The sequence below is a fragment of the Eurytemora carolleeae genome, unplaced genomic scaffold (genome assembly GCF_000591075.1).
Source record: "Eurytemora carolleeae unplaced genomic scaffold, Eaff_2.0 scaffold307, whole genome shotgun sequence".
NCBI classification, from domain to species: Eukaryota; Metazoa; Arthropoda; class Copepoda; order Calanoida; family Temoridae; genus Eurytemora; species Eurytemora carolleeae.
Genome location: NW_019396268.1, coordinates 209724 through 231079, shown reverse-complemented (window position 1 = coordinate 231079; position 21356 = coordinate 209724). Strand labels below are relative to the sequence as shown.

Sequence of the window (21356 nt, the reverse complement as noted above, 5' to 3'; positions counted from 1 at the left end):
AGGTTCTTCTTAGTAATCAATTGGATTTAAGCAAATGTTAATAATAGAAATAACCAGTTGGAGTGTTTAAAATAGACTAAAACATTACCAAAGATTAAATAAAGCCAGTTTGAGTTTAAATATTAACAATTATGAGCCGATGATAGACCATATTTTCTTTTTCCTCAAAAGGTCCAAACTGAAGGAACTCTGCAGTGGTCGGAGCAGATCACCTGTACAAACAACACGTCGTTAGTTTTATTATATTGTAAAGTTCAAAAACCAGTAATATTCAAAATTCGGTTTTATGAAAAATTTAATAATTAAAAATTAACAATAAAATAAAATAAAATAAAATTTTTAAAAAAATAAATAAAAGTGCCACTGAAAAGGGGCACTGGACCCCCTTAATGCGTGGGTCCAGTGCCCCTTGGCACTGGACCCATGCAAGGGTCCATTAAGAACATATAACCACCAACCATGCCGCAATGCAAAAGCGATTCTGCTCCAACCCCCACAGACCAAAGACATTAAAATAAATTTCAAAATATAATTTAAAATTACCATGAATATATTAATTTAAAATCCAACTAATCCTTGGGTTCACATATATATAGATCGGTTTTAAAAACCAAGCTTTGTTCTCATCTTTCTGACAGTAAATATCATTTGTTCTAGTTTTCTTCCTGGTACTTCCATGGGTGAAAAATATTTTTCCTGGTCTATATTACAGGCTTTGAAAGCTCTACCAACATATTTATGTCTATTAGACATCTCGTCGAACACTGTTTTGGATAAAAATCTTTTTTTTAACTTTATCTTGTTTTGATTTAAAATTTTCCATATATTTAATCTGCTTAGAAGTAAACCCTTTACCTCTAAGTATTGAATATATAACAGAAAATTGATTTTGCAATTCATTTGAAGTGCTTGTATGTGTTCTAGCTGTTTTGAAATAGCTTAATCCTGCCAATCTCTTGTATCTTTTGTGGGTGTTAGAATTAGGTGGAATAATGTTGTATTTGTTTTGAGATTTTCTGAGGACTGTTGTTAATGGAACCTTAGTTTTTGGATTGTTATATATTCTAATATTCAGGAATTTGCCATAAATAATTCTTGATTCAATATTGAAAATTATGCAAGCTGGATATCCGTTTCCGATTATTTTTATGATTTGAGATATTTCTTCATTTGTACCAGAAATATGCAAAGATACATCGTCTCGAAATCTCAAAAATCTATAAACATTATTTAATAGATTTTTCCTGGATAATTTTTTAAATATCTCAACTTCATATATCCTAAGTATAATCTCACTTCCCCTTGCTGCTGAGCAGTCTCCCATTGAGATCCTTTTAATGTTTTGAAGATACCTGTTGGTTCCTTGAAATACGAATGCGACATTATGCATTTAATAAGAAGCCTTATATAGGAAAAAGATGATTCATGTAACTTTGCATATTTACATGCTTTTTCTACACACTCTAATAATAATTGCTCATTACAATTACAATATAGGTCAGTAAAATCACCTTCTATTTCAATTGATTTGCCCCATCGACCGGTTTTAGAAGCTTTAATTCTGGAAATTGCTTCTTTTACTCCTGTAACCGAAGGTGAAATGCATCCGAACTGTAGATTAAAGTTCTCCTCAATATGGAATAATAGGTGATTAAAAATTTTATCCAGAATCTTTTGGATGACTTTAATTGGGTCCTTCATAGAGCTTTTAATTCCTCTTGAAGTTAAATGTTCAATATTTTCAAAATTAACAGCTTTTAACTTCAACACCTTAGGTTGTAATCTCAATACTCCTATTTCTGAATACTGCTTATCCCAAATGAAATCTTGTTTAACAATTATCTTTGAAAGCTCTGTTGGAAGATGTATCTTAGCATCTATTATAAACTTTCTAATATTGTCAATATACCATGATTCGATTAAATCAACTCTCCCGAAATGTTGTTGAACATTTATTTTTGAATATTGATCAAGTAAATCTGTTGTGTACATACACACATACCCAACGTTCTTATCAGCCTCGATAATGATTTTATTTTCCTCCAAATTAAAAATTTTTCCAAATTGTTTTGAGTCTAATTTACTTCCAAAGTAATTTTGGACTAAAATGGTTTTAAATTGCTTTCTTGTTTTGTTATATACTCTTTCAAAAACACATAGGATGTTTACTAACGTTGTATTATTCCTAAACTTCATGGTTTTCCTAAGTTTTCTCAGGTCTTTGTTTAAATTGCTTGCCGATAAGTTTGATCTTAATCCGTATTCAAAAGTTAGGTAGTTAGTAAACATTTGAGTAATTTCTTGGTCGAACATATGTAATTCTTTTTTCTTTGTGATTTTAAAGTAAGGACAATATTTTTTACCCAGATCCAACTTATCCCTCAAATTTATAGGAATGTTTTCGTTAGTAAGATTAAAAAAACTCTGTCCTTTCAACGATTCTTCTATTTCTAAGATTTCATTTCTAACATAATATGCTAAATGGTTTTCCAACTCTTTAAAAAGTTCAATGGTAATCTTTTTTATTAATAAATCAATTTCCTGGTTGATTCTAAATTTTAGTATTTTAGAGTCTACATCTTCTAATATATTAGACAAAATGGCGTTAAAATCAAGATTTTTATTGACTCTATTTATAAAACTCATAGATGTTCCTAGATTCTGATCAAAAAAATCCCCAGAAGATAAATTAAAACTTTGTTTACCATCCAGTAGAATACGACTCTCAAGTTTAATTTTTTGCAAACTGTTCTCAATTTGTTTACTAACTTTATTAACCGCTTGTCTGGTAACTCTTGAAATTGAATTTAGACCTATGATTGCAAGGACCAGTTAAACTATTTCTATCATTTTTTCTGAAATTGAGTAAATCCTGAACATTTATAAGTAATGAAAAAAATTTTATTGAAAATCATCACAAAACATAACAATATAAAATTATATGTTTGGAATCCCTTTCTTATACTAAAATACGAAATATTTCATTGAGAAACCGTGATATTCAATAACTATTAACTATATTGGTAAAGAAAAGAAAAAAATTTAAACCTTTTTTAAAAAAAAACAAAAAAACAAAAAAAAAACCAAAATCAAATTGAAATTGGTGCCTTTATAATGAATAACAACTGTAACCTGACTTTAAATATCTTGAATCTTTTCATTATAAAATTAGCTTAAGGAGTTAAGCTTAAAAATAGATTTTTTAAAAAACAAATAAATTAAATTAGTGCCTTTCAAATGGATAACAACTGTAACCTGACTTTAATTATCTTGAATTTTTTCCTTATAAAATTTGCTTAAAGAGTTGAGCTTAAAAACAGATTTTTAAACCTAGATAGTTGTATAAATGTGGCTGCTCGTGTTATATAATCACGTTGATAGTATAAAAGCCAAAAACTTGAATTGGTGCCTTTCTAATGCATAACAAAAATCTTTATTAAACTATTTAAATCCTAGTTTAAAAATAGTTTAGAGAGTTGAGCTAGCTTCAAATAGATTTCAAACCCTTATAAGTATCTAGTCTACTACTCAGAGCTTGATAATTCTCGGCGTCTGGCTTGGAGGACTTGATGACGATTCTTTAGAGCTAGCGTCGTCCGATTTCCTTGTACGTGAACCTCTGGATTCTGGATTCTGCAGCAGTAAAACTATTTTAATAAATAAATAAATTTGTTCTTGCCATTTTTCCACCTTCTAAATTAACGGAAATATCAGAAAATTTTTCTAGATTCCAGTTTTATAAAAATCAAGAAAACTGTTCAAATGTTTAATATCTCTATCAATTTTAAAGATACAAAGAAGATAGTCCACATTTTAGAAAGCTCATTAGACTTTCAACTGTTTTTTGATGCACTTTATCTCTTTTAGCAGTTATCGGAAATCCAATATAATATTCAAGTCGTCTCTCAATTCTCATGTTTATTGGGATACACTGTCTATAATTAATATCTGAAGGAAACGGCCTGATCTGTATATTGTTTGTATCCAATGCGCGTCAAAACGACTGAACCGATCAAGCCCATCGATTTCATATTTAGCTCTCCGGAGGTTATTGCTTTCTGAAAGTAAATGCCTTCAGGATCATCCGAGGTCGGAAAGGGGTATCAGAATGGATTCGGAGCACCAAATGCTTGTGATTTAATACCTCACATGACTTATTTTCATTGCTCACATATTTTGATCTCCAGAGGTAAGCAAATTTTGGAGGTCACGACCTCGTGGACCATCTGATGTCAAAGGGGGATCAGAATGGAATCGGAACTCCAAAAACTCTACTATTTGATACCTCACAGGACTCATTTTCATTGATTTGATATTTAGACCATTTTTGGAGGTCATTTTCGAAGAGAGGTCAAGATGGAGGTCAGCTATGTGTAATCTATTCATATTCACAGAGAAAATTACGCAAAATAAAACGGTATTAAATTTATTTCTGACCAAGTTAAAACATTTTTCACAAGTACACTGTCAAAATGCATCATAATAATAAATTGAAAAATATTTTCTATATATATATATACAATACATATAATTATTTTCTTTTTACAATTACAGGGTTGAAAACTTTCAGCCTTCGTTTAGAAGTTGCATAGGGTTAACAAACTGAGCTTAGAATCCATGTTATACGCATCTATATCCAAGATTCAGGATCCTGAAACCTAGAGATCCTGAATCCTAGATCCTGAATCCTAGATCCTGAATCCTATAGATCCTGAATCCTAGATCCTGAATCCTAGATCCTGAATCCTAGATCCTGGATCTTAGATCCTGAATCCTAGATCCTGAATCCTAGATCCTGGATCCTGAAACCTATATCCTGAATCCTATATCCTGAATCCTATATCCTGAATCCTAGATCCTGAATCCTAGATGCAGAATCCTAGAGATCCTGAACAATGAATCCGTCCCGATTTCAAATTCTTGATTTCAAATCAATTATAATAAATAACACAAATGTTGGAGTGGTCTTCACCGGATCCGGATCCGGATCCAGGAATCGGAAAGATGCTTATCATTCGGATTCTGAGCACTGGTAAAAGGTTAAATTTAGTTCGCACGGATTATCAAATCCTTATTGCGCGGATTAACTAATTCTATTCCAATCTTTACAATAAATATAAAAAACTAATGTGAATTCAAACACTATCGGAGACGGAGCATAAGACAAACTGGTGAAATTTCAAGATAATTCAAGGATTAAAATCATTAAATCTTTACAAAATTGTTAAAGGGACTGTTAACATAATCTTAAAAGGCCCTTATTTAAAGATTACTTGAGTAAAATTGAGAAGATTTAGAATTCTGACAATTTTCTTTCTACAACAACTACAAAATTCTACAATTTACTTTGGAAAAGAAACCTCAATAGAAAATATCCAATTTTCCGAAAGAAAAGAAGGATATGATATAATCCAAAAATAGACAAAGATTTAAAGGGTTCTGTTGAGAATCGGACATGCCAAATAAGATGAGGGGTCCCTTAAATAATGTCTACAGTCCCTTTATGATATAAGTTTTCATCATTAAAATAGATGTAGAGAGATTTTAATCAAGGAAATTCTAAATCTAAGATTTGGGTCGATCTTCTTCATTCTCCTTCCACTATACTATCCTCATAATCATCCTGAAATAAATAAATAAATTAACAACAATGAATAATCTAGGACCACCTGCTCAAGCGGACAAAATGAAACCTTTATCAGATCTAAAACATGTGGAAGATGACTTCGTTTTTCTGACTCGGAAAAGTGTTTATTTCTGTGAATTTCATATAAGCATGAAATGTGCAAATCACTTGTGCAGAGAAACCACAATTGAAAATAAACAAAAACACGGATATCTTATTCATACTGGATCAGAGCTGAAAACTTGAGAATGGAATATCCTTAATCCCGATCGGTTAATTAATCTGGAGATTAATAACAAGAGGAAAACAAGCATCATTTAATCTGGCGATTAAGAAAAAGAGTGGATTAAGCATTAATCCCGATATCTACCATTCAAAAGTTTCCAGCTCAGGCAAAGCTTTTAAGAGTACCATTGTAAATCGGACATTGCTATCTTAGCATGTAGGGTCAATTGAAATTACACTTACAATCCCGGTAAACTCTGATTTCTTGCGCAAGCTTTCATAGGAGTAAGCGGCAATGTACGGTATATAGTTGAACTGAGAACATCTTAATAGTTTACTGTCGAAATTTTTTTTTACACTTTTTGACGTTGTTATTTAATAATTAAAAAAATAGATTCTCAAAACGGAACCACCCAAATGGATGATTTTGAACGTCGACTTTGCGCTCAAACTCGGTAATTATACATCATTAAAACGTTTTATGTCTCAAATGAATCCCTAAACAATTTCTCCACAGTACTACATTCTCAATTCAACTATTATACATTGCCGGTCACTCCCTTTAATTCAAATACAGAAAAGCCGTTAATTTAATTATCTAAGTACTCCCAACCTTTTCTAAAATTAATTTCAACAAAAAGTAATATTCAAGTTACAATGTATTGTCAGCTTCTCTATATCTTTGGTTCTGATTTATGAAAACTTGGTTGAGATAAAAACTGAAATAGAAACCAGTCTACATTGTATTGTTATTTACGACGACAAGTTTATAAAACCCCCGATAGGAGAAATAATAAACCTGATGTTTTCTCACAGTTTCTCCGAGGATTATATCCGGCTGAACCTCCATCATTTCCTGGAGATCCATCTCATCGTCATCCTCGTCCTCCACACCCTCCTCATCCTCCTCACTTCCACCAACCATTCCATCCTCACCACACACCTGATGCAAGAAATAATAGCAAAAATTACAATTATTGTTTAAATATTACTATTGCGTAACATTTTAACGCATTTTTCAGAACATTGTATTTGAAAACAACAGCTTTCACGTGTTATACTTTTCAAGATATAAAATATATTTATTTTTGAAAAATGAAAACAAAGAAAAAGAGATTAAAATCTACAAAAATACTTGTGAGTTTCATTCATGAATATTCTCTTAAATATCCTGCTCAAGCTTCTAACATATATTTAAAATCCTAGCTACAATTAGTTTATTACAATTAGGATCCTATCTTTGACTAGACTGATAGGTGTCTGACCAGTTGGAACCCCTAGGGAAATGAGTTGTCTTGTCCGCCTATGCGGACATTTATAGGCGGACGTTTTTCAGCTCAAAATGAGCTTCTTAAAACGTTAAAATATTGAGCGGTCTCTTAAAATAAGTTAATTAGAACAAAACTAACCTTTCCAGCCAGCTGATAGGCTAACATAGCGGGCTCCATTCCAAGGGCTTCAGCTGCTTGCTTAATGTTGATGTTTCCGGCACGCATTGAGTCAAGGATACTCTTCGTGTTCGGATCCGTCCTGAACAAAAACAACGTTCATAAATGTCGTCTTAGAAAACATAGAAATAGGTTCTTTCAAAACTTAAAAACATGAAAGGTCAAAATTTAATAATCATAAAGAAACTAAATGAAAATGTACCAAAGGTTGTTTTTCTTCTGAGGTCTTCCGGTCAAATTCCATGCATGCTTCAAGTAACCAAAATTTTCTCTAAAAAAATATTGTTATTTTCTGTAACAAACGAACTTAATTGATTTAAATTATTAAAAGTCACTTGATTAATTAATGTATTTATTGATTATTTATTGATTGATTTAATTAATTATTAACTGATCAATTGAATGATTGCTTGATCGATTTTGTACCTGTATCTACCGTATAGTGTTCCATAGCTGACCCCCAGCAGTTCAGCTGCTCCCTTCATGTCCAGCTCTTTGTTCTTCACACTCTACAAATATAATAAAATTTAAGATAATTATTCAATTATTATAAATTCAAATAAAATCAAACTGTTAAGAGAACTAGTTTTCAATTTGACAAAACGTTTATGATCGAAAACTGTTTTTTTAGTTTAGCCGGCCGGTCATCCAGTATTCCTGCTTTCCTGTCTAACCGAGCAGAAGAGTCATAAACTCTCCTAATCAGATAAATAAGAAGTGTACCGTTGGGATGTTTGTTTTTAAAGGGACTGTAAGTGTAAATGCAAGTGACCATCCATGCAAAGATGATAATGCCCGACTTAAATAATAACGGTATAGTATACCCTTTAAGCTTTGTCTGATCAAGTATGAATTATATATATGCGTGATTTTGTTCATTTAAACGGTTTATTTTCATTCTTGAGTTCTCTTCAAAACTGACTTTCGCAATTTTGGCTTAAGCACTTACCTCCATAACATTCTTAACAAATAATTCCTCCCAGTACTGTTGTCTTGTACCAGTTACTAAGTAGTCGTTCATCTAGAATAATAATCAATTTAAAAATACATCAATAATTAAATAAGAAACTAATAAAGCTTGACACTGCAACATTGTACTCTACAGCTCACAATTTAAATAATTTGGGTAAATCTCATGATTAAGCTACCATTGAGACTAAAATAAGGCTATTTAGAGATATGTTGAAAACTACTTTTTCTTATAGTTGAATCTAGTTTACGAAATATGTTAAAAAAAAACTTTGAAAAAACTGTTTACCAGTTTGAGGCTATGGGATGAAACTCGATATTAAAGTTTTGAATTGCTGCCTATGGAGTAATAAATAAAGGAATTTGTATGAAAAAGTGACGCTGTCGGATATTTAAAACTTACAAAAAAAAGGGCAAGCTAAGAATAAAATTAAGATGAACAATGATGGCCAAACTTAATTTAATTGAAAGCCTTTCCCCTTCTTTGTGTTTCTAGGGGGGGGGGGTGGAGGCATTGCCCGCCTGCATACGGCCCTGTTCCCTTTTAATAATTTCTGAATTTTCACCTTCACAATACCCCAGGAGATAACCTTCTCCTCCGAAAGAGCACTCATTGCCTCCGAATTTACTCCGCTAGGATTCATCATTCCTCCGATATCCATTCCATCCATCCTCTCCTGTTTTACTGGAGTAGGGTGGGGGGAGGCGGGGCTAGAGCCAGGGGGAGATTGGGTGGGGCGTTCTGTTGGTTCAGGCAGGGGGCGGTTCAGGGCAGCCTCCACAAATAAATAAAATTATAAATATAAAATAAAAACATTCAGTGAGAACCATGGACCACTAAGGAATGGTCTGACTATATGTTTTTACCTATTACGTGAAATGGATCTGTTTTTACTGCACAATTGCTGTGTCTCATGTTCTTTGGACTATTTAAAATCATAATTGGAGTCTAAACACCGTCTTTCTATTCCACATGGAAGGTCAATGTTATCAGGGAAGGTCTATTTTGTCAGGAAAGGTCAATGTTGTCAGGAAAGGTCATTAATGTTAGGGGAGGTCAATGTTAGGGAAGGTCAACGTTATCAGGGAAGGTCAATGTTTTTAGGGAAGGTCTATTTTGTCAGGAAAGGTCAATGTTGTCAGGAAAGGTCATTAATGTTAGGGGAGGTCAATGTTAGGGAAGGTCAACGTTATCAGGGAAGGTCAATGTTTTTAGGGAAGTTCTATGTGGTCGGGAAAGGTCAATGTTGTCAGGGAAGGTCATTGTTGCTAGGGAGGGTCAATGTTGTCAGGGAAGGTCATTGTTGCTAGGGAGGGTCAATGTTGTCAGGGAAGTTCTATGTTGTCAAGGAAGGTAACTAATGTCAGGGAAGGTCTATGTTGTCGGGGAAGGTCAATGTTGTTGGGGAAGGTCAATGCTGTCAGAGAAGGTCTATACCTGTAGGGGTGACATGCTTTGTTGGGAAGGGGCAGACATGAGCTTGTGCTTGAAGGGGGACAAAGACCCCTCTCTAGGCAGACCAGGGGCAACTATCATAGGAGAGGTTCCTCCGCCACCTAAAAATAAACAGTGTGTCAAAATAAACATGACAATTTAAAGGGGCTGTAGTCTTTATTTAAATTTAAACCCCATAAGTGGCATGTCTGATCCCTCTGACTCAGTAGCGTTGAAACAAGAAAAATAAATTTTCGAAAGATAAGAATTTCTCCTCCATCCTTGATTCGGACATAGAAAGCTACACATGAAAGATCATTGCAGGGAATTACGTCTTTACTAAACAGTTCCTTTAGACGATCAAGTTTCTTTAATATGCAATTGAATCACAATAATTTACTTTGTACACCAACTGTACAACTATGGTTTACCTTGTACACCAACTGTACAACTATGGTGTTCCCTGTAGTTACATCTATGGGTTGCCTTGCACACCAACTATACAGCTATGGTTTACCTTGTAAAACTATGGCGTACCCTGTACAGTGTACAACTATGGTTTACCTTGTACACCAACTGTACAACTATGGTGTTCCCTGTAGTTACATCTATGGGTTGCCTTGCACACCAACTATACAGCTATGGTTTACCTTGTAAAACTATGGCGTACCCTGTACAGTGTACAACTATGGTTTACCTTGTACACCAACAGTACAGCTATGGTCTACCCTGTACAGCTACGGCGTACCAACTATTGTTTACCTTGTACATCTATGGTGTATCCTTGTACAGCTATGGTGTAAACTGTACATCTATAGTTAATATTGTACACCAACTGTACAGCTATGATGTACCCTTGAATAGCTATGGTTTACCCTGTATCAAGTATGGTTTACCCTGTACAGTTATGGTTTACCCTGTACAAGTATGGTTTACCCTGTGTATGTTTTACCCTGTACAAGTATGGTTTACCCTGAACAAGTATGGTTTACCCTGTAAAAGTATGGTTTACCCTGTACAGCTATGGTTTACTTTGTACAAGTATGGTTTACCCTGAACAAGTATGGTTTACCCTGTACGAGTATGGTTTACCCTGTGCAAGTTAGGTTTACCCTGTACAGCTATGGTTTACCCTGTACAAGTATGGTTTACCTTGTAGAAGTATGGTTTACCCTTTAAAAGCATGGTTTACCTTGTACAGCTATGGTGTACCCTGTACAACTGTAGTGTACCCTGTACAGCTATGGTTTACACCGTATAGTGTACAAATATGTTCATGGTAAACCAAAGCGGTACAGGGTACACGTGTACAGCTCTAATACAACTAAGGTTTACCTTGTGCACCAACTATCCTGGGTGAGAATGAAGGTTCGTCCTCTGGTCCGTCTAGTGTACGAGGTCGGCCTCGTTTTCTCTGCTTACTATCACCGTTCGTTAACATCTCAGACATGAGAGAGGATGCAGCTGCAGGGGATCTAATTAATACAATAAGTAAATTCCTCATTTAAATCGACAATACAAAAACTTAAGATCTTTAAGAGAAAAATTCTAAATCTAACAGACACAATCTATACTCTACAATCTTATTTCTTAATTTTTACATCTTTAAAAGACAATATCTAAGTAAATTCTACAGCTCGGACTGTATATAAATTCTAAAGCGTAAGAGTTACTAATCAATTTTTTAAGACCAGGACTTGAAAGGACAATAACTAAATCATAGAACTTAAACGATAAAAAAGATGAATTATATATCTTACAGGAACAGTACAGTGAGACCCATAAAACTGTGGAAAGGAAAGATGGACCGGTACACTCATGTTGGGATTTTGAATAGCCCATGTCCATAAAACAGAGCAATTGAGAATTGAGACTTAAGTTATAACTGGTAAAACTTTTTACTCTATAACAACATTAAATACCCATAAGATTGCGTAAATGTCGTCTTCAACTCCCCAGTAGTTCTTTGGATTCCCCTTTTAAATTTAAAGGGACAATACTAAAATTTGAGATTTTAATGGTGTAATAACTAAGTAAACTAATTGATCATTAGATAAACTGTTCATCAAATCAATCAGAAATTGATTGATCAGTTAATCAATTACCTTCCCATCATTTGCATAGGAGGCGGTCCTTGAAGTCTAGGGGCGGGGATCCTGGACGGTGTAACAGTGTTCCCCAGGGCAGTGTTGTGGCTGGTTGCATAATTATTGTTTGTAACATGGTTGGGTTGAGACTTCTTCTCCTCTCCTAGATACAGGAGGTATTATTATCATTGTTATAATTATTATTATTAATATTATTATTATTATTATTATCCTAATTGTTTAAATTTCTATTGTTTGTAACATGGCTGCCTTGAGACTTCATGCTTTCTCCTAGATACATGGGGTATCATTATTATTGTTGTAATTATTATTGTTTGTAACAAGGTTGGGTTGAGACTTCTTCTCTTCTCCTAAATACAGGGGGTATCATTATTATTGTTGTAATTATTATAGTTTGTAACATGGTTGGGTTGAGACTTCTTCTCCTCTCCTAAATACAGGGGGTATCATTATTATTGTTGTAATTTTTATAGTTTGTAACATGGTTGGGTTGAGACTTCTTCTCCTCTCCTAAGGTATTATTAACAGCATACACAATAATTATATTTATCATAACAATGAAGATTATGATGATAATGAAAATTATTTTTGTAAAGGATAACGAAAACAGCCATCTCTTAAGAATTTTTTAAACTGCTATAGTCAATAATTTGATAATTATCATTTTTCTTGTTTCTACAGTCATAACCAGACAACTGTGGAATGGGAAGGCGACATTACAGCTTTTCTAAAGTGCATTTGATCTTGTTTAAAGTGAATAGCTTTACTTGAAAGTTATTAAATTACTTATTAAGTAAAATGGGTCTGTTTACAGGGCATAATTGCTGAACCTCATGTTCAATGCGCTATTAAAAGTAATAACATGAATTTAGAAGTAGACTTCCTATTCCAGAGTTTTCTGAATATCACTGTATTATAAAATCAAGAGTTCTTAACAAAATGAATCTCTATGGAAGACGACATTGAAGAATATATTTTCCAACGAACCAAACTTTGAATAATAAACTAAACCATGGATAGCAAATAGATATTTTAATATTCATGTAGATAGATAAATAGCTAAAAAAAGACATGATAGATACCGACAGTTGGAGAAAAAAATTATATGTTGGATAGTTGGGTAAAAGTTAGATAGATATAGTTAGAAAGTTTATTATATAGATAGATAGATAGACATATACATGTGAATAGATAGTTCTCTACCTGACACTTCAGCTAGTCCTTTCACTTTCAAATTTTCTGCAGTTTTTAGCAAAGACGACAATCGATCCTAAATCAAACAAAAAATAAAAATAAGATGGGATGAGATTCTTATATAGCAATTAAGCACATTTCTATTTCTGGGAATTCTATTTAGCATGGGATTAAAGAACCAAGCATTATAAAACCACAAAAACTTCGCTTTTTACATGTTATTTCTCTTATGGTAAAGTGCTAGAAACCAATCAGAATAAATGGTTTTGAAATTTGAAATTTGTAAAACTTAAGAATTTGTGGAACCTTATACAACCCCGAGAATCTTAAAAATGGCCAAGCAAGGTGGGTGGAATTGCCCTGAATTCTCCTACCTGAGAAACATTAATTTCTCCTTTGTACATAAATTCTATAATTGCCGCTATATCTTGGTAGGGTGTATCCTAGAAAATACAGTTCCAGTATAAATTATTTCAATAAAAATAGAATATTTTAGAGAAATATTTATGAAAATAAGGAAAACGATTTCATTTTGGAAACATTTTCCATGCTAATTTCAAGTTGAAACATAAGAAGAAAACATTTTCTCCAAAAATACGAACAAAGTGAAACCCATAAACTGTGGACAAGGAAGACGACTTTTCAGCAATCTTGTGCGTATTTAATGTTGTCAACTTTTTTAATGAAGAAGATTTGTGCTGCACTGCACACAAATACTGTGTTTCATGTGGACCTTTTCAAATCATAACTAGAGTCTAACATTCGTCTTCTTACTCCACAGATTTATGAGTACCACTGCAGTATTCTTTTTTGTTAAATACCAGATAAGTTGAAGGAACCTTGAATATTGTGGAATATTTCTAAAATGGCGGCAATATTTTTTAAATGGCGGAAACTATTTTTAAAAAAGCGGGAAAAAGTTTTAAAATGGCGGAAAATATTTTTTAAATAGCGGCATAATATGGTTGAAAGATATCAAATGAACTGAATTTATTCCTTAAGAATGACAATCTGGCTGGATTCACTGTAGGCTGTAAACAGCTGCTCGAAGTATGAACTACAGGCAGACAAAACCATCTAAAAACATTTCAACTTAATCGTCCTTCAGACTTTGCTTTTTTTAAATTTAAAGCTTTTTGACCTTTAAAGGGATGCAGACCGTAATTTCAAGCGAAATGTCTTTTTTCTAAAGAAGCCCTTTTATCTCAATTCTTTTATCATTGACCACGAAGATGTCTCTATTTTATAACTGAAATTTAAATTCCGGGAAACTCGAGTCACCAGACGATCTGGCGTTCCCGATTGCACTGAATTTTCAGCAAGTAAATAAGAATATCTCATTCATCCCTTATAAAACAAAGCCATATTTTTCTCTAATAAAATTGATAGGTTAAAAATGAGTGAAATCTTTAAAATGCAGTCAATGTTTTAGGGTTGAATATAATCAATCAGTAAAGTTGGCCAAGGCGTCGAACAAAAACTGCAAAAACCTTGGTAAAACCTTGGTAAAAACCAGGTCCTAAAAAACTTTTGGTTTTGATGGATTACAAAAGGGTTTCCAGGCTCCCAGGCTTCAACAGGTTTAGCGATGGAACCGATTAAAACCAAATAATTTCAATAAAACAAGAATATTGAAAACTATGAAAATCTACAATGATCATTTGTTGACTCATTAACACCACTTTGGAAACTTAATAAAATTAATGTTAATAGTTTCATTTTAACATTTCTATTTCTAATGATGAATGAAAAATTCAAAATATAAAAAAAAATATTAGAAAGAGTGTATTTAGGATAATAGTCAACACATTTGTATTTGTGCGTTTTATGGAGCCATCTTAAAATTAGAAATATGGAATTATATTTTAAGATATTTTATGAAACTTTAGTTCAATGTAATTAATACTTCAATTTAATTAAGCCATGTAGGGAGTATCTGAACAAAAAACGTCTGTTTGAATACATAAATAAACAAGAATAGATTAGAAAAGATAAAATAATAAAGATATAAAAACACTGACTTCAATAAAACATGATTTAAGCCTTTAAAAAAAAACTTTAAACCTTAACATCAGGGATTCACAACGGAATACTTTTATCTTGGTATCGATAATGTTTTATTTCTGAAGGTAAAGTTGATAACTTGCCACCTTGTACATCACTGTATATGCAGCTAAACAATACAACTGTGAATTCCTGTGTATTAGGGCAAGGATTAACAAATAAAAAGATAATGTTTAAAAGGATACTATTTTGAACAGAATCGCAACAAAATAACGTATACAGACCCTTTTAAATGGTTTAAATGATTCACCTTGTGACACTTTATTCTCCGACCCTCTGATGCAATGGTAACGTCAGTAAACTGTTCTTGACCAAGTAGACGTATAAATACGCGTAACAGATTGTTCTGAATAAAAAATAAACAATTAAAAATAATTTAAAAATAGATTTAATAGATTTCTTTCCCGCTAAAGTCCAAACATTTGTGCGAGTATAACGCTAATCTATACGTTTTATCTCAATATACATTGTGGATACTTTTAGAGATTAATGGATGATTCCTCAAGTCATAATTATCCCAGCTGGGTTATTCTAAACAAAACAGACCAAAGCAGAAGAAACCAAGTCAAAGACATACAACTTAGTACTAAAAAATTTATATTTCTTGGCGCTTTAAAAAATGATGCAAAGCTGTGAGAATATCTAAAAATAAGTATTGTAGTAAAAAAAAACATTTGAACAGAGCAAAACACTGCGACTGAAAACAGACTTTACAAAAAGGGCGAAAAAAATACACACAAAAATTAGTTTTTTTTATTAACAAACAAGTAGGCCATAATGGGGGGGGGGGTAGACTTTTCAATTTGGCCGTGTATGTAGTTTTTAGCAAAAGTTTTTATCAACGAAATTTATTGAAGATCAAATTATTTTTAAAGCAGATTTAAACTGACCAGTGAAATATTATCTTTCTTCATCTCATTTTTTTGTAAAACTGTTTGTTTTATTTCAACTGTTTCTAAGTTTTATGTAAAGAATAAAATACAATATTTAAATATTTCAAAATCTGTAAATTTAATTATAGCCAGGCACTGATTTTAATTCTAATAATTTTCTTTTTGAAATCTGAAACCGCTTTTATATACGGTAATTTAAAAATATTATTCCACCGAGTCTCAAATTTTAAACCGCATTCTTTGTCTTCATAAAATGTTTACAGTGATCCCTAAAATTCATGAGATTTTGGATTAAGTTAGGTTAATAATTAAAAAATTAATAAAAAAAACTTCTAATATTGTTACTTTTCTTGTAGGATTTGAAAAAAAATTGAGTTATGTCTTTCGGATGTAATTATGGGAAAAATTACTTTGTGCCTCATTAAAGGGATGTCAATAAGGAACACTTTACACACATGAGAACCCCCCCCCCCTCGATCAGATTCCATAGATCACAAAAATAACATTGAATATTCTAAAAAGTGCATTTCAAAATATTGTAAAAGTTTTGTCTTTTGAAAATGAGCAATAAGACCATTTAACGGTATGTTATTGTACAGTTTGGCTCTTAGAAGGGAAAAAATGGCTGGAATTATACAAACCCTTCATTTTATGACCATCTATGCTTAAAATAAGATTGAACATTTAGGATCTGAGGTCGCTGACCTCAAAAAAAATCCCAAGTCAAAATGATTGCTAAAAAGAGTCGTATTGACCTATTTTCTTTAATTGAATTTAAGGAGACTTTAAAGTCACATTTTCTAAAATATACTTTTTAAATGTTTTAGACTACAACAACTTTAATTTTATAAAAAATCTCATATTTTAACAATAATTTATGGTTGAACCCCCCCCCCCCCTCCGTTTGTATGACCATTGAATTATATGGCAATTGATGTTATCATGAAAATGGGCTCTACCAATTTTGAAAAACAATAATATTGTGACAATATATGTTTTTTTATAATGATTACGACAATTGATGTTTAAAAAAGACAATTTATGATGTTAAACCTTTAGGCTACAGAAAATGATAAATTAACAAAAACATTGTTTTATTGCAATTTCTGTTGATAATAAACATTGGATTAAGACAAATTATGACCTGAAACATTATCATATGTAAAGAGAAAAGATAACAGGGATTATCGTTATAATTTCAAGTGACCTTCCATTGAAATAGCGACATGCAAAATTTAGAACAGTCCCTTTAAATCAGACGGAGCTTTTAATTGTAAACTATCAACGGAGGGTCATTTAGAATTACGTTTACGGTCCAGCTTGACGTAAAAATATGAGAATGTGTCAGGAGAGCTAACCTGATGATTGTTCCATTTAAGGCAATATTGCTGAGCTAGTGGAGATACAACACCACCTCCACTCCCACCCATATCCACCATATTTATTCTCTGGAAAAAATAACAATAAAAATAATGTTTACTATATATCTATTGAGGTATTATAATTATAATTCTTATAAATATATCGTTCTGAAGCCTACTTTTAAAAAGATCTGTCTATGCCTGATCTGTTTGTTCAGCCTTTCGTACAAATGAGTGAAAAAATTTGGCACATTTTTCAGTTTTCATTTAGCGGATTTCCGAAAAACTAAAATATGGATTATTCTTTAATTAATTAGCTTAGGAACCCAGTGCTGCCAAGATCATTAAAGAATACTCTCGTCGCTCACCCGCACTTGAACGTTTTACCGGGAAACTAAATTTTCGCTGTTAAAGTCGACCCACTCATGTTAGAATATCAAAACCAACCTAATAACATTCCCGAGGGTCTCCCGAGTTCCCCAATCAAAATTTGAGACAAATCGATCCACGGGTTCCTGAGTTATGAACGGACAAAAAAAAATCAGAGATTGCAACTTTATATACAGAGATTAGATGAACAGCTTAACCGGCTGGATTGGTTCGGTCGTTTTGACGTTTATTGTAAAACAAACAAACCATCAGACAAACAGAAACGTCAAAAATGCATGATATTTGTTTATCTGTAGATACTAAGAATAAGACTGGTGATGAGCAGTAAAAATGATAGATTATAGAAGAAGAAAAACAAAGTATACGTATACTCCTTAAAATTGGGGTGCAGACGTCCCCCCAACCCTGAGAAAATAAGGAGCGTAAAAAGAGATAGTATAGACACCTTCTAGCCTTTAAATTTTATAAAGAATGGATTCTAAAAGATTTCGGCTCTCTTCGCGCGCAATATTTTAATCAACCCCCCCCCACNCCCCCATCCCTGGATCATAAGCCGCCCTATAGTTTTGTTTACAGTGTATGTACTTGAAACTATCGAGGTACGCACAAGGACACCCTAATGTGTGCAGAACAACGAGATTATAGTTTATAGAGTGATATCGAGAGCGTACTGCATATTTGTTTATCATATGGAGATTCTGGCCTAACCTATAGTACTAGTATAAGTAAACAGTGTGCAGTACAGCTAACTGAGCACACAGGTAGGAAACTATCATCCTCCCTTTTGATAACAATCAAAAATAATTTTTTTTTATGACTAAAAATATAAAAGAATCAAGTAAATAGTTAAGACGAAGAGCTTAATTAAAAATAATTGCAATATAAAAAATATTAAGAATCAAAATTATACTCGTTAACAAATTCATGCTTTAACACAAGTAAGAAAGTAATCTATTCTTAAACCATATGCTCCGTTTTTGACCTAATTCTAAAAATAAAATCTTACATTTCAATTTTACAGTTTCTGTCATATTGTTGATATTTTGACTAACATATGGCTTCGTTTCTAACTTTTTCCAAAAATAACAGGGATAGTTATTCTTTACATCTTTCAACTTCAACATTTTAGGAACAGATTAAAAAACAAAAATAGCAAAAGTAAAACCATATTTATCATATTAAAAAACGAACACCCCCCCCCCCTTCATCTGTAAACACTAGGGTGAATAACCGAAAAAATATAATTATTTTTATATTTAATTTATTTAATCTAGAGTTTCCTTTCGTTAAATATGACTGTTGGGGAGGGAAGGGGGGGGGGAAGGTTGTTAATAAAGAGAATTAAAAATCCAATAAAAAGTTCGAACAGTTTATTATACTTTGTCCGTTTTTTCGACTCCATTTAAAAGTCTAATTTTTTATTGTAAAAAGAATTACTGTCGTCATTCTTGCGTTGATATTTTTGAATAAACAAAATGAGCTAAAAGCATTCTTTAATCGTGGAGAGACTAACCTCCCTCGATTCCCAAGTTTCCATTTATGATGTTTTCCTTTTTTCATTTATTTTAATCTCAGCTCTACATTTTTTCTTTCTTTTTATTACATTCCTTTAAGTAAAAACATTTTGCCCGTTTTTATCAAATTATTTTCCCTTTTATTTTTTTATTTTAGATTTTTAGCAATACTTTCCTTATCTGTACACTTCTTTTTAGCAACACTTTCCTTATCTGTACACCTCTTTTTAGCAACACTTTCCTTATCTGTACACTTCTTTTTAGCAACACTTTCCTTATCAGTACACTTCTTTTTAGCAACACTTTCCTTATCTGTACACTTCTTTTTAGCAACCCTTTCCTAATCTTTACAATTCTTTTTAGCAACACTTTCCTTATCTGTGCACTTCTTTTTAACAACACTTTCCTTATCTGTACACTTCTTTTTAGCAACACTTTTCTAATCTGTACAATTCTTTTTAGCAACACTTTCCTTATCTGTACACTTCTTTACTTTCCTTATCTTTACATTTCTTTTTAGCAACACTTTCCTTATCTGTACACTTCTTTTTAGCAACACTTTTCGTATCTGCACACTTCTTTTTAGCAACACTTTCCTTATCTGTACACTTTTTTTTAGCAACACTTTCCTTATCTGTACACTTCTTTTTAGCAACACTTTCCTTATCTGTACACTTCCTTTAAAGAAAAAAATCTTTTAAAAACTTAAACTGATTCTCGCACAAAAAAAAATTTGACTGTTGCTTACTTTCGGCCCATCTTTGTACACTTAATTTCAAGTGACCCTCCATTTATAAAGTGTCATATTCAATTCACATCGGTACCGTAAAAGCTTAGATCTATTGTTTTCTATTGTGATTTCTCCAAAAAAGTGACTTGCTGATTTCAGCTGCAGAAACAATGAAGAAAAATTGTCAGATTTAAACAGTTTTCACACTAAAAAAACTAGAAAATCATGTGAATCAGGCCCATTTCCGAAAGGGAACTTGAAATTACAACAACAGTCCCTTTAAAGCAGTTTATTTGTATTTGGGAAGCTCTTCAAGAATCTGCAAAAATAAATTTTGCCAAAAATTTGCAAAATTCTAAATATTTCTTTTGTGAACTCCAGTTATTTAGTGTGCTAAATATATTTAACATGATAATAAATACGTTTTAAAAAAATTAGGGGAGATGCATACTCGATTTGAATTAATTCAAAGCCCCCCCTTCCCTTCCCCTCTTGTAGGAATAGGGTTATTATATGTAAAGATAAACTCTCCTAATTATTAAATTTTACATAAAAATTGAAAATTATGTTGAAGCCAAATTCGAGGTAATAATCGGGAAGGTAAAATATCAAATTTCAAAAAAATAATGACTCTAAAGCCTAGAACAATGTAGGCATAAAAACTATAGACATTTCTTAATTTTGCATATTTTGTCTGGAAACCCTTGCTTGGAACAATTTTCTGGTCTGGAAAAAAAGGTAGATATTTGGGTGAGCCGGGTAGGTGTAATACAGGTGGGCCGGGAAGGTGTAAGACGGGTGGGCTGGGTAGGTGTAAGACGGGTGGGCCGGGTAGGTGTAAGACAGGTGGGCTTGGTAGGTGCAAGGAGAGTTATTAGGGTAGATGTAATGGTTGAAGACTGTGGAGAGGAAGGATTTTAACAATTATATTAGCTCCCCCAGCAGGAGTTTGTTATAATAAAAACTAGTTTAAAACCTTGATATTTAATTTGCAAAATATATTTTTTATCAGTTTGCGGATTTCCACGAAGTACAAACTGCTGGCTCGGTTAATACAACGTAAATACATTTTCGAAAATATTTAAAACTTTATTTAAATAAAGCTGATTTTAACGTTATTTTTTCAGTTTGAGCCAAACCAAATGCAGCCCAGTAATTTTTATCTTGAAAAATACTGCAGAATAAATTATTAAGCCTGGTGTAGATTTTATAAAAAATGATAAAAGGGACCTTTGGACTAGGAATAATTCGTACTCTTGTTTTTAATACTAAATTAAAATCATAAAAACTGATCAAAATAATATTTTTATAGAATCTTTATCAGCAAAAAAACTTAAAATAATGCTAGATTGTAATTGTAATTAGCTAGATTTTGAAGAGATGTCGGGGGGGGGGGGGT

General features: G+C 32.4%; 1 protein-coding gene and 1 long non-coding RNA gene across 2 annotated transcripts; both read right to left on the bottom strand.

The window, feature by feature from the left end:
* Positions 1 to 4410: 4410 nt before the first annotated feature.
* On the bottom strand, positions 4411 to 5233 carry LOC111699755 (uncharacterized). Its single transcript, XR_002764808.1, has 2 exons — positions 4810 to 5233; positions 4411 to 4630 (listed from the first exon to the last, which is right to left on the bottom strand). It is a non-coding gene; the product is annotated as an uncharacterized LOC111699755 (long non-coding RNA).
* A 347-nt stretch (positions 5234 to 5580) lies between these two features.
* On the bottom strand, positions 5581 to 17588 carry LOC111699754 (protein bric-a-brac 2). The gene is made up of 16 exons (XM_023470487.1): positions 17503 to 17588; positions 17321 to 17410; positions 15320 to 15415; positions 14002 to 14082; positions 13380 to 13448; positions 13015 to 13081; positions 11809 to 11953; positions 11039 to 11178; positions 9707 to 9825; positions 8835 to 9044; positions 8249 to 8320; positions 7726 to 7808; positions 7502 to 7570; positions 7261 to 7381; positions 6651 to 6794; positions 5581 to 5623 (listed from the first exon to the last, which is right to left on the bottom strand). Exons 2-16 carry the CDS (start codon positions 17399 to 17401, stop codon positions 5588 to 5590), a joined length of 1533 nt encoding a protein of 510 aa, XP_023326255.1. The 5' UTR covers positions 17402 to 17410; positions 17503 to 17588; the 3' UTR covers positions 5581 to 5587.
* Between the last annotated feature and the right edge of the window lie 3768 nt (positions 17589 to 21356).

Excerpts from the sequence above, each read along its gene's own strand:
- LOC111699754 (XM_023470487.1), bottom strand. The coding sequence starts at position 17,401 with ATGGTGGATATGGGTGGGAGTGGAGGTGGTGTTGTATCTCCACTAGCT. Across the intron at positions 11,954-13,014 it reads AGGACTAGCTGAAGTGTCAG|GAGAGGAGAAGAAGTCTCAA; the intron begins GTAGAGAACTAT and ends TCCTGTATCTAG. Across the intron at positions 11,179-11,808 it reads CCTATGCAAATGATGGGAAG|ATCCCCTGCAGCTGCATCCT; the intron begins GTAATTGATTAA and ends TGTATTAATTAG.